Source organism: Bos indicus, chromosome 7 (assembly GCF_029378745.1).
Source record: "Bos indicus isolate NIAB-ARS_2022 breed Sahiwal x Tharparkar chromosome 7, NIAB-ARS_B.indTharparkar_mat_pri_1.0, whole genome shotgun sequence".
In the NCBI taxonomy this organism is placed as follows: Eukaryota; Metazoa; Chordata; class Mammalia; order Artiodactyla; family Bovidae; genus Bos; species Bos indicus.
This window is the reverse complement of record NC_091766.1, coordinates 6,071,110-6,084,546: the sequence shown is the minus strand read 5'-3', so window position 1 is coordinate 6,084,546 and position 13,437 is coordinate 6,071,110. Positions and strand designations below refer to the sequence as shown.

General features: G+C 53.2%; 1 protein-coding gene across 2 annotated transcripts in view; it reads right to left on the bottom strand.

Annotated features, from left to right (window-relative positions):
* CPAMD8 (C3 and PZP like alpha-2-macroglobulin domain containing 8) overlaps positions 1-9,823 on the bottom strand; it is a 98,589-nt gene extending 88,766 nt beyond the window's left edge. The window contains exons 1-3 of one of the 2 annotated variants that reach the window (XR_011567475.1): positions 9,579-9,823; positions 3,968-4,119; positions 2,015-2,037 (exon numbers count right to left, since the gene is read on the bottom strand). Coding sequence is in view for 1 of the 2 variants with exons in the window: in XM_070792583.1 (XP_070648684.1) it covers positions 2,015-2,037; positions 3,968-4,119; positions 9,579-9,811 (408 nt within the window). In the remaining variant the exon portion in view is untranslated. The remainder of the gene's footprint in view (positions 1-2,014; positions 2,038-3,967; positions 4,120-9,578) is intronic. The other variant, XM_070792583.1, reaches the window with a different exon arrangement.
* Between the last annotated feature and the right edge of the window lie 3,614 nt (positions 9,824-13,437).

The window sequence follows — 13,437 nt, the reverse complement described above, 5'->3', positions numbered from 1 at the left end:
TGGTAGCCAGTGGTAACACAAATGTGCCCCTGGAAGCACTCAGGTCCCCAAGGCAGGCAGGGCTGGGGAGTGGGTGGGGGAGTGGGCGGAGGGGGCGGGTCCAACACCCACAAGAGTAGCTTCTCTCATGTCTGATGCCCAGACGGTGTTTCCACAGAGCAGACTTTCTCAACCTCAGAACTACTGATGTTTAGGACTGAGTCATCCTCTGCAGGGGTGGGAATGGGAGCATCCTGTCTCTCTAAGGTGTTGAGCAGCATCTCTGGCCTCCATCCAGGATCTAGCCTGTGAAGAGTGCCTTCTTAAGTGCCGTTGGGCAGTCAGGGACAGCACATAATCTTAACCCGTCAGGAGAGCCTTGCTTGCTTTCTTTTTTTCTGAGTAGTATGCTTTACTAAGGGGCTTCCCAGGTGGCGCTAGTGGCAAAGAATCGGCCTGCAAATGCAGCAGTTGTGACAGACTTGGGTTCAGTCCCTGGGTTGGGAAGATCCCCTGGAGGAGGGCATGGCAACCCACTCCAGTATTCTTGCCTGGAGACTCATCATGGACGGAGGAGCCTGGTGGGATACGGTCCATAGCATCACAAAGAGTTGGACACAACTGAAGCAACTTAGCAGGCGCACATGCTTTATTAAAAGTACTTCTCTAAATAAAATATATAAGGCTTCCTTTTTTTCCTAAGTAGTCCGTCTATCAGTGGATATGACAGCCCCACTTGCTGATTCAAAAGAAGCAGATCTGCTCACAGGAAGCCAGCAAGGGCGGCTCTAGCCTATTTATCCTGAGTTTTCCAAATGCTGACATCTGGCTGGTTCATTCTCAGTGGAGGGGCCGTCCTGTGCATTTTAGAATGTGGAGCAGCATCCCTGGTCTCTACCCATTAGAAGCCAGTAGCAACCCCATTCCTGCTCCCCAAGTTGTGAAAACCAAAATTGTCTTGCGATATCACAAGCATCACCCCCGCCACCTGGAGGGAACTCTTTCTCTAAAGAATTCTATTCTGACATTGACAAAACGGCAGGAAGACCACTGCCCCATGGCAATGAGACACTAATGACACATCCCATACCTTGGAAGAGGAATCGCCTAGGACTTAGTTATAATAACTGGGGAAGGGCACAGGGGAGGGGACATTATAATTTAGAACAAGTCTCTATTTAGCCCATCCTTTCAGGGACTCCTTGGAGCATCTGGTAAGCGTTAAGGATGAGCTAACCCAGAAAATGCCGACAATTTCAAGGCTTACGATTGCCTTGAAATCCAAGGACTCGAGTTAAAAAGTCCATGTCAGAGAATGACCTACATGCAGTTTGATATGTCAAATAATTTTAAAATAATAACATTCAGTGTCAACAAGGCTGCAGGAAATCTGATCTCTAATGCATAGCCGGTGATGCCATGCACAGGCACTGCTGAGTCTTCTAAGACAAAACAGGACCCAGAAAGAGCCTTGGATCCTGATCTGATAGTTCTTCTTTCGGGGTGTTCAGCCTAAGGCAGGCATCCAGAAGGTTAATATAGCTTCATGCACAAATATGCTCTCAACTTTTGGATTACATTATCAAAATCCTGAAAACAAGAAAAAAATCTAAGCAAGTGTATGTGAGGGCGGGGGGTGTTAGTAAATTAGTATATAAAAGAGATGCAGTGGGATGCTATTTACAATAGGAGGCAAATTATAATTATAGAGATGTGGAAACATGGAAGTATGTTTATGCAACATGTTGAGAGAAAATACCAGGAAAGACCACAACAGACCCTTTAATCGCAACTATGAAAGAAAATGTCTTTATGTGGACAAAGATTTATGGGAAACATAAAAAAGTGAAAAGTAGGAGGCATGAGATTATGGGTGGGTTTTCTCCTTTTCTACTCTTTCTTTCCCTTTGTTATTTATTTTTAACATCACCATTAATGATTTTTCTCGCAACACATGCAACTTCTCTTGTTCCATTCCAATTCAATTCTTTATTCCCAAAGTAGGGCTTCTGATTTTAAAAATTCACAGGCTTACCTTGAGTTTGATGGTTCCTTTATCTAAAATATGAAAATAAAATGAAAACAGTTACATCAGGAGCTGTGTTTTTCTGCCTCCTTGAGACGCAGCCTTACAAACAAGGGTTTTCTCAACCCAGAGGGATTTTCTGTGGACAAACACACACCCTGGGTCATGCTGGTCTGGCCTGGGCTGGGTTGGGATTGGCAGAAATGAGAGGTTTCCTCCAAGCTGGCGACTACCGAAGACCAGAGGAGATGGACAAAGCCGAGCTATTCAGGGTGAGGTTGGCCAGCCTGCATACTTTATTCACTTCACCCCAGCCCTTGCCCAAGGTAAACTGTGAAGGGAGCAAAGAGAAAACTCCATGGGAGAGGACCAAGGAGAAGGGTGGAGAGAGAGGAGTCTGAGGTCCCCAGTGGACCTTACTCCAATGCATCTAACTAGTCTCCCATCAACTTCTCTCTTCTACCCAAATGACTCATTTGTTGTCTGACACTTGTCTGGGCTCTTTGGCCCCCAGGACTAGCCGGAATCTACTGGTTTTGCCTTCCAGTGTCCATTCTCTGCTTTCTTGGAGGAGCCAACTGCCCAGCTCCTAGTGGGGCACTGCTCATCTCTCCTGAAGCTCTATGCAAATCTACACAAGATTTCCTCTTAGTCATAGCGATTTGTTTAGGGTTGAGCATATGGCCTAAAATGGGCCAATCAGCATGGTCCACTTGGTCACAGGGATTGGGTCTGAGTTGAGCACATGACCCAAAATGGGCCAATCAGCATAGACCTTCCCTCTGGTCACAGGGATTGGTTCAGGATTGAGCACATGACCCAACCTGGGCCAATCAGAGGGGATCCCGGAACTTTCCCAGAGATTCTGGAACTGCTAGTCCCCCAGAGCTTTGGGGAGACACAGGTACATACACAAGTGGAGCTGGGAGGCTGGACCACTGATGCCAGAGGACTTTTCCAGTTACGAAGAGCCCATAAACTCTCTGTGCTGATAAAGTGTTAGTCACTCAGTTCTGTCCAACTCTTTGCAATCCCAAAGACTGTAGCCCACCAGACTCCTCTGGTTGCTACCACGGTAAAGAATCTGTCTGCAATGCAGGAGACCCAGGTTGGATCCCTGGGTCAGGAAGATCCCCTGGAAAAGGGAATGGCAACCCACTCCAGTATTCTTGACTGGAGACTTCCATACACAGAAGAGCCCGGTGGGCTACAGTCCGTGGGGTTGCAAAAAGCCAGACACAACTGAGCGACTAACACTCTGTTGCTGAAGCCAGCCTGATTTGGGTTTCAGGATTGGCCCCTGGAGTCAGGACAGCCTGCACTTCTTCCCCGCTCCCCTGGGGGACAGGAGCTGCCTTATTGGCCTTGGAGACCTGACATCCTCTCTCGGTATCTCCTGTGGCCGTACCTCATTCTGTATGACGAATGAGTTACCTGCTCAGCTAGACTTCAGGCCCTGAGGCTGGAACCTGCTCTCCACACCTCTGTCCAGGAGGCCAGCACCCGCTGTTATCTGCAGTTTATGGAGGAAAGTGGAGGAGCAACTGACTAAGGGGCCTAAACTCAACTCAGGGCAGGCTGGCTGTGAGCCCAGGTCTGAATCCAACACCTCAGGGGTGCTAGAAGCTCAAAAAAAGGTCTGAAAAGGTCACAGGTTCCCTCTGGGCCCCCACTCCACCTCCAGCCAAAGCTGACTTGAAAGGGTGCCCAACTCTACCCAGATGGGCACCCACTGAACCTGAGCTGCTGAGGAACAAGCACCCTGATTTTCCAGACTGGACAGGGGACTGCCCCTCCTGAGCCTTACTCTCTCTCCATCTGTAAAGTGGGGAGAAGAAAACCTGCCCTCCTTCCCCTGACAGTGTCCCAGGGGCAGAGTGGGAAGAAGCCGACACCGCCTGATCCCTTAAGACCACTCTGCAGAGGGAGAAGAAGGCCTGGTCAGGCACCCCAGGGACCTACCCTGGATGGCTCCCTGGCTCTGCGCCACCGCCTTGCCCAGGGCCACCAGCTGAGCCTGGACCATGACTTCCCTGGGGGAGTTAAAGATGGTCACACTGATGGCTTCCTCCACTCCGGAGCGGAAGACGGAGGGTGCGGCGATCAAATAGCCCCTGCAGAAGAGGAGAACGTCAGTGAAGGCCAAAGGCTTCTGACCCATTCCTAGCCTCAGGGTCACCTGGCTGAATTAGGGTGCAACCTGGGTGGGCTCCCTCCTAAGCCTGACCACACCCTGATGGCACCGTCACTTTATGGGTCTGTGTCCCCTACCAACCTGTGAACTCCTTAAGGCTTGTTCACCTCTGAAGTCTCCCCTAGTAGGTAAGAATCCAGTTTCTCTGGATCTACCTAGCACCATACTCCCTCTTTGATCTTGACATCTTAGCCTCTGGACTGTTTTTCTCAGCTTCTTCTGCCACAGGACCTTTATGCATGCCGCACCCACAAACTAAAATACTCTCGCCCGGAGGCTCAGTAACTGGCAGGATCCCACAGGGTCATGAGACCCTTCCCCCATGAGAAGTGGTAACATCTCCCATTTACAGAGTCAGAAATTAAGCCCCAGAGAAGCCAAATCACGTGCCTGAGTCAGTGAGAGATTAGGATACAAAACCAGGCAGCTCTAGAACGCAGTGGAAAGAAGCAAGGAGCCACTTGCAACACAAAATTAGTATTGAACTAGTATAAGAATAAGACCCTGAACACAAACTAAATGGCATGAAACAGGAAAAGCACTGTGAACAGTGAAATCAAAACAGTTCTCCCTTTCTGAAAAGTCCTCAGTTTGACCGAGGACTTTTCTGGAAGAAAGGCGTCCTTATCCTGTTTTCCAGACGGGAAAGCCAACGTTGCAGAAGGAGAAGGAACACGCACCAGATCGCACAGCCGCACCTGACCTGGAGGCCCAGGTCCTCCCCACCTCCTGTTACTTTGCAGCATTCACTGGAAAATCACAAAGGCTCATCCAAAACCACATGACCCGCTCATGATGCAATGGCAAATGCTGAGAGCCTGGCAGCACGATCCCAACAGTGCAGAACTACAGACAGCAGGGACTCACCTGCTGATCCAGTGATTAACAATCTGCCTTCCAATGCAGGGAACGTGGGTTCGATCCCTGGCTGGGGAACTAAGATCCCACATGTCCTAGGGCAACTAACTAGAGAAACCTGCCATTTGCCACAACTAGAAAAACCTGCGTGTTGCAATGAAGCTCCTGCCTGCTGGTAAGCAGCTAGACTCCAATATAAATTAAAAAGCAAAAATAAAAAACCCCACAGGTACCAGAAGGAAACAGGAAAAAGGGAAAAACAGTGGGCCAAACATTGAGATCAGGAGAGATTTTTTATTTCTCAAAATCCTTTTTGGGAAAAAACCTCAGGTCCACACACAGAAAGAGGCATTTAGACTCTTACCACATACCATACGGGCTTCCCTGGTAGCTCAGACAGTAAGGAATCTGTCTGCAATGCAAGAGACCTGGGTTCGATCCCTGGGTGGGGAAGATCCCCTGGAGGCGGGCATGGCAACCTGCTCCAGTATTCTTGTCTGAAGAATTCCATGAACAGAGGAGCCTGGCGGGCCACAGGCCATAGGGTCGCAAAGAGTTGGACATGACTTTCACATACCACACACTATGAGGTCTGTGGAGACACACCATGTACTATAGGACTCCAGCACCGAAAAGTGTGTGCAAAGACCCTAGTTTCGTGGGTGCACTGCCCAGCGTGGATGGACATAGTGATAACTCTGGTGTCCCATGATCTGTCTGACCTCAGCACCAAGAAGTACCTGCAATGGCTGGGCTCCTGTGTGCAGTGTTTGGCCGCAGCCGTGGACAGAGTATGCCCTGATCCTGTGGATGGAACTGCGCCAGCTGGAGCATGCAGTGCCCCTGGGTTTCATGGATGTTTCGTTCAGATCCAGCACCGACGGTCATGTGTACTGACCCCACTTCCCATATGTCCTATCTGACTCCAGCACCGCACAGAGCGTGCAGCGATACTGGGATGGACAGGAGCTGTCTCAAGAGAGCCTGGGAAGACCCTGGCTTCATATGTGATGGGCAGCATCTGGTTCCAGCACTGACCAGCGGGTGCAGTGACCCTGGAGTCCCTTGTACAGGGTCTGGCCTCAGCAGTGCACAAGGGCACGCGATGGTCCTGAGTTACGATCCTGAGTATGGTACAGTTGTGTACGGTCTGGAGCACACAGTCACCCCAGGGACGTGCTGCGGACTATCTAACTCCAGTGCGGACCGTCACCTGTGTGTCCTGTCCCACTGCCATCTGGGGATACGGCCACCTTCAGGAAAGAGCATGTCCAGCTCCCAGATGACTCCCAGGCCCTCTCACACAGCACCTGCTGAGTGTGGAAGAGCACTTGAGCAATTTGCCTGTTCATTTTCCTTGCGACTTCTTTTTTTGAATGTTTATTATCTATTTATTTGGCTGCGCTGGGTCTTAATTGTGGCACTCAGGATCTAGTTCCACGACCAGGGATCAAACCCAGGCCCCCTGAATTGGGAGCATGGACTCGTAGCCACTGGACCACCAGGGAAGTCCCTCCTTGCACACTTCTAAAGCCCTTATCCAGATCTGAGTTAGCATCTTCACCCAAAGGTGCAAAGAACCTGATGGAACTAGATTAACTTTCCCTGCACCTCAGGAGTTGCAACTGATGAAGTGTTTGCCAGTCGATCCCTATCTCCCTGATATGCCCTGACAGCTGGGCTGATCTTGGCTTCTCATCCGTTGCTCTTGGAAGGTCCCATCCTGAGAAAGGTGGTATTTGGCAAAGTGTAGACAGTACGGGTCTTACAACAGTATGCAAACCCACAGAGCTTTCTGGCACCAGACAGTGCTGCTGCTGCTGCTGCTAAGTCGCTTCAGTTGTGTCCGACTCTGTGCAACCTCATAGACCGCAGCCCACCAGGCTCCCCCGTCCCTGGGATTCTCCAGGCAAGAACACTGGAGTGGGTTGCCATTTCCTTCTCCAATGCGTGAAAGGGAAGTCGCTTAGTCATGTCCAACTCTTAGCGACCCCATGGACTGCAGCCCACCAGGCTCCTCCATCCATGGGATTTTCCAGGCAAGAGTACTGGAGTGGGGTGCCATCACCTTCTCTGGCACCAGGCATTCCTCACAAAAATCACATGGATCAGAGAAGCAGGTAGCTGAGGCTGTTCCTAAAATGGGATCCTTCAGGCTGGTGGGTCACAGCTCTGGCTTATATCCAGAATTAATCTGGAACCCCAGGTTGGTCATTGCATGTCTCCCACGAGGTTCCATTCCTCTCACAGTAGGTAAGACCCGCCCCCTTCCCCCCCAGGGAAACTTTAGTCAGAGGCGAACATTCCTGAGAAAGATTTCAGTTCAGTTCAGTTCAGTCGCTCAGTTGAGTCTGACTTTGCGACCCCATGAATCGCAGCACACCAGGCCTCCCTGTCCATCACCAACTCCCAGAGTTCACTCAAACTCATGTCCATCGAGTCAGTGATGCCATCCAGCCATCTCATCCTCTGTCATCCCCTTCTCCTCCTGCCCCCAATCCCTCCTAGCATCAGAGTCTTTTCCAACGAGTCAACTCTTCGCATGAGGTGGCCCAAGTACTGGAGTTTCAGCTTTAGCATCAGTCCTTCCAAAGAACACCCAGGACTGATCACCTTTAGAATGGACTGGTTGGATCTCCTTGCAGTCCAAGGGACTCTCAAGAGTCTTCTCCAACACCACAGTTCAAAAGCATCAATTCTTTGGCACACAGCTTTCTTCACAGTCCAACTCTCACATCCATACATGACCACTGGAAAAACCATAGCCTTGACTAGATGGACCTTTATTGGCAAAGTATTATCTCTGCTTTTTAATATGCTGTCTAGGTTGGTAATAACTTTCCTTCCAAGGAGTAAGTGTCTTTTAATTTCATGGCTGCAGTCACCATCTGCAGTGATTTTGGAGCCCCCAAAAATAAGTCTGCCACTGTTTCCACTGTTTCCCCATCTATTTCCCATGAAGTGATGGGACCAGGTGGTTTAAAGCTCTGCAACTCGGGGACTCTGGACTTGGTCCTTAGAAGGCGGGGTCTCTCATGGAGGGCAGGGTCATGCTTTGCGGTGGAGGGCTGTCCTGTGCATGGTAACATCCCTGCCTTCAACCCAGTAAAGTCCAAAAGCATACCTCCCTCTAGATGGTGGTGGTGGTGGTTTAGTCACTAAGTCGCATCCAACTCTTGCAACCCCATGGACTGTGGCCCGCCAGGCTCCCCTGTCCATGTGATTTCCCAGGCAAGAATACTGGAGTGGGTAGCCATTTCCTTCTCCAGGGGATCTTCCTCACCCAGGGACTGAACCTGGGTCTCCCAGGTGGCGCTAGCAGTAAAGAACCTGCTTGCCTAATGCAGGAGACATAAGAGACGCAGATTCCATGTCTGGACTGGGAAGATTCCCTGGAGGAGGGCATGGCAACCCACTCCAGTATTCTCACCTGGACAATCCCCATGGACAGAGGAGGCTGGTAGGCAGCAGTCCATGGGGTCGCCAAGAGTCAAATACGACTGAAGCGACTTAGCACGCACGCACACTCCTGCGTTTCAGGCTGATTCTTTACGGACTCAGGCAGGTACTAGGGAAGCCCTCCCTCTTTTTGTGACAACCCAAAATACCCCTGGACATTGCTGAATGACCCCAGGGAGACAAAAATCACCCCTCAGCTGGAAACGGCTATCCTAAGGGAGCAAGCTTTGAAAGCATCAGGTCAAAAGTTTGCTGGGTTCCAATTTCACGGGGCCCAAGGGAGGTAATCCCAAGGCTCGAATTGCAGTTTGGTGTCTTACTTTTCAAAGCCTTGAATCAGAGGAGGAGCGCTGGAGGTGCCCCGCCCTCCTCGGCTCACTGTTGACCTGTTTTCTGGGAACTCCTATACAAGGGCTGTTTGAACAAGGCTCATAAAGGCAGGACTGGACTAAAGACTGAGCCCGGGCAGCTGGAGGCAGGCTCCCTGAGCCCACAACCCCCCGCAGGGCTCACCCAAACTTGGCAGGTCTGGGACTATTCCCTGTGAAGCCAACTCATGGGCAATTCTCCTTAGCAGCTAGTGAATTCCCCTCCTCACTGTGTCAGCTCACCAGAAGCTCTGTAAGTAAACTTCAAGAAAAATGTGGAAGCAAAACAAACACTTCCTCCCCCAGCGCCACGCCCTCCCAAGGAAAAAGAACGGTAGGTCTCTCCTTCCATTTCTCAGCCAAGACACGCACCTCTTACCTTCAAGCCACGGATAACTTGAAATCGCCACCCAAGAAGCCAGCCCTGGTCACACCAAGGGGGCGAGGTGAGATAGGGGTGGCCTCCCCGCCTTAGCTCTGGGGGGGTCCCAGTACCTTCCGGGGGGCGCTTCTGAAGTCTCAGGCTGCCCCTTTTCCAGTCCTACTCTTGGGGCTAGGGGAAGGTCAAGACTCAGGTCCCGCCCAGGTCGGAGGCTGTGTGGCCTTGGACAGGTCGCTGAACCTCTCTGAGCCAGACCCCGCGTCCCCCACCCCGAGAAGGCAGCCAGCCTTCTCTCGCCCCGGGGCTACTCACGGGGCCTGGGGCTGCTCAGCGCGCACGCCGTCCCGCGGCGACAGCAGCAGCAGCAAGAACCGGAGCAGCGGCCCGAGCTGGGCGCCCCACATTTTCCCGCTCCGCGGGGGCGCCGCGCCGGGGGAGGGGGCCTGGCCGGGGCCAGGCCAGGGCCGGGGTCCGAGCGCGGCCGTCCCCGCTTCGCCGCCGGGGGCCCTTTGTTCGCAGCCCCCGCGCCGTGCGCCTGGCGCCATGCGCCCCCACTCAGCGCCCGGCCAGGCTGGGGCAGCCGGCGACCAGCCCCCTCCCCGGACCCGCCTCGTCCCCAGGCCCGCCCCTGCCCGGACCCGCCCCGCTCACCCCCTCCCGGTCTCCGGCCCCGCCCCCTCTCCGGACCCATCCGCCCACCCACCGACTCTCCCCCAGTCTCTCCTGGGACCGCCCCGCCCTCTGCCCGGATGCACCCCAAGACCTGGCCCAATCTGTCCCCTTCATCGGACCTGCCCTGCCCTCCTCTTCGCACCCCCCAACTCAGCCCCGTTCTCTCTCCGGACGCGCCCCTCCCTGGATCTCTCCCTTTCTACTGCCGTCCCGCATCCCCCCACCCCAGGGACCAGCCCCGCCCTGCCCCACCAGGGGGCCGCCTTGTCTCCGCGCCGCTTGCACCCCACACCCTGCAGGGCCCCCCACCTGCCCCTGCCTTGACCGGGCAACCTGTTCAGTGCGCACACAGGAGGGGCTGAGCTCTTTGGGGAAACTGAGGCGGGCCAAGGGACGAAACTTCCAGACCCGCAGCTGCCTCCAGACATCAGACTGTTGGTCCTTTCCCCACCTCCTCCATCCACAGATGCCCTAGGCCAGGCCCCTGCCTCTCTGGGCCTCACTTTCCCCTCTGGCAAGCAGCAGGGGTGAGGGGGACCCCCTCCCTCTCTGAGAGCAGGGTGCCCCCTCCTGCTCTCCCAGGTTGCCCTCACTGTTGCAGTTCCCTCTGCCTGGGGCACTTCCCTTTCATACCATACCCAGCTTTCCAGGCGGTCTCTCTAAGAGGGACTCCTGCGGCCATCAGGACCGTCAGGACCGTACTTCTAGTACTCTAGAACTGACCACGTGCCCCTCCTGCCCCAAATCCTCCTGGCTCTCGAGGCTTATCGAGGCCAAGAAGTCCAAACCGGGGGGTGCCCTGATGGCTCCCACCTCACCCTAGTTCCTAGATGCCCTGTGCCACCCTGTGCTGACCTCCACTGCTTGCCTTTATTAAACTCTTTCCCTCTGTCTCTGCTTTTGCCTGCCTGACTCCTGCTGCTTCCAGAAGCTTCCCTTGCACCCTCCCTGCCCCCCAGGCATAGTGGGTCCTCCAGGCAGTCTCTCCCACCAGTCCATTCCACAAGCCCTGGTCACCCGGTGAGCACCACGGGGGCAGGCAGTGGGGGCTTCAGGAGAGGTAGGACCTGCTGCCGCGGACGGTGGAAGGGGGTGTGCAGGGGCCACAGTGGACCGGAGGGCAACAAGGGCAGCAGCAGTGCTGAGAGACCAGGAGGAGTTGCCCGCCTCCTGTCCCAGCCACGCTGGCACCAAGCAGGGCTGTCTAGTGAAATCCTTTTAATTCACATCTGCCCACCCCTCCACACCTCCCCTTGCGTGCGTGCTAAGTCACTTCAGTCCTGTCCAACTCTTTGCGACCCTATGGACTGTAGCCTGCAAGGCTCTTCTGTCCCTGGGATTTCCCAGGCAAGAATACTGGAGCAGGGTAGTCATGCCCTCCTCCGGGGGATCTTCCTGACCCAGAGATTGAACCAGAGTCTCCTGTGACTCCTGCATTGCAGGCGGATTCTCTAGCACTGCGCCATCTGGGAAAGCCCACGCCTTCCCTTTCTCCTCCATAAACCAGGCTCCACTCCCCAGTCTCGAGGCCAGCCTCCTGCCCCTCCATTTGCTCGCTCCTCCACTGGGCTCTGTTCACACACGCCTCCGGGGTTCCATGGACCCCAAACTCACTACCACCACCACCCCACCCAGCCTAGGTGCCAGCTGCCCCTTCTTCCTGGGGTGTTCTTCCTCCCATAGCTGCCTTTCCTCCTTCCACCTTCAGGGGTACCTCTACCGTCCCTCCTTCCCAGACTGCCTGTCCCATAAGGCCTCAGATTTCAGGTACTGCCTATGCAGGTCCCCAAAAGCCTAGCTGAGTTCACTGCTCTTGCTGTATCTGGCCTCCACTTGGCAAGAGAGGCTATACCCCACCTGGCTGCTTTCCCTGGTAGCCAAACCAGCTGCCCCCCACCCAATCTTAGCTAGCAGATCTCTCTTTCTTGGTTTTTTCTCTTTTTTTTTTTTTTGGCCACACCACCTGACTTTTAGGATCTTAGTTTCCCGATCAGGGAATATGCCCACAGCAGTCAAAGTGCAGAGTCCTAACCACTGGACCGCCAGGGAATCCCCTCACTTTCTTCTTATTAAGATAAGCTGATTATGCCCTCCTGCGGAAAGCAGGGGCACCCTGCCCTCTGGTTACTACAAAGCCTGCCTCCCACAGCCTCTGGCGGTCCACTCAGCTCCCAAGTGTGGGTCCTGCATGACCAGCTGTGTCTTGCCCCCACCCCAACCAGAGCTGTGAATATACATAACTAACAGACTGCTCTCCGTCTCACCTGTTCAGTGTTGGGTGTTTCGTGTTTGGCTGTCTTGCACTATTTAGCGTGAGGCATCCTCTGTCGGCAGAGACATCACTTTGCGACAAAGGTCCATACAGTCAAAGCTGTGGTTTTTCCAGTAGTCATGTACAGTTGTGAGAGTTGGAACATAGAGAGAAGGCTGAGCGCCAAAGGATTGATGCTTTCGAATTGTGGTGCTGGAGAAGACTCTTGAGAGCCCCTTGGACAGCAAGGCCATCAAACCAGTCAATCTTAAAGGAAATCACCCCTGAATATTCATTGGAAGGACTGATGCCAAAGCTGAAGCCCCACTACTTTGGCCACCTGGTGAGAAGAACCAACTTATTGGAAAAGACCCTGATGCTGGGAAAGATTGAAGACAAAAGGAGAAGAGGGCAGTAGAGGATGAGATGGTTAGATAGCATCATTGACTCAATGGATATGAATTTGAGCAAACTCTGGGGGATAGTGAAGGACGGGGACGCCTGGCATGCTGCAGTCCATGGGGTCACAAAGAGCTGGACACGACTTAGCGACTGAACAACAACAGCAATCCTCCCTTCACTAATGGGGTGAATAGGAAGCGAACAGCAGACCACTGTGCCTCAACATCCAGCCCTCAACATCGCTCTGTGGTGCCCAGTACAGAAGCCATGATCTTATTATCCCAGTGAACCCGCTTTCCTGTCTGACTCCTCTGGGCCCTGAGCACCATTCGCTGCCAGATGCTGGGCCCCTGGTTGGGAGTGGGCATCAGTACACACATGTGACAGCCTCCCCGTCCCCGTGAGCTGCAGTGGGACACTGCGAAGAGTCCCACACTGACACATTTCCAGCACTTGTGTGAGCCGCTGGGTAACAGACCCACGCGTGCTACAGTCCCTGGGTTTGCAAAGAGGTGGACACAACAGAGAGACTGAACAACAACAACTACTAAAAATTAAGTTATACCAACTTTCTATTAAAAATCCATATTAAAAATAAAAGCGATGTGTGCAAAAGTGATCAGTTCTTCATTATTTCACTACATCATCCTATTCTCTGCGCTCTTGGGAGTATCCTTGACCTTTGAATCTGTTGGTGAAAAGACTCTCATGATGTGTCTCTTCCCACGTAGTGACTTCCTCCTGGCAGCTTGAAGCTGGCCGTGGGGGGAGTACAGCCAATTCTGCCCTAAAGCTTGTTTTGAAAACAAAAATTTGTTCCAACACAATGGATGCATAAGGGAAAGA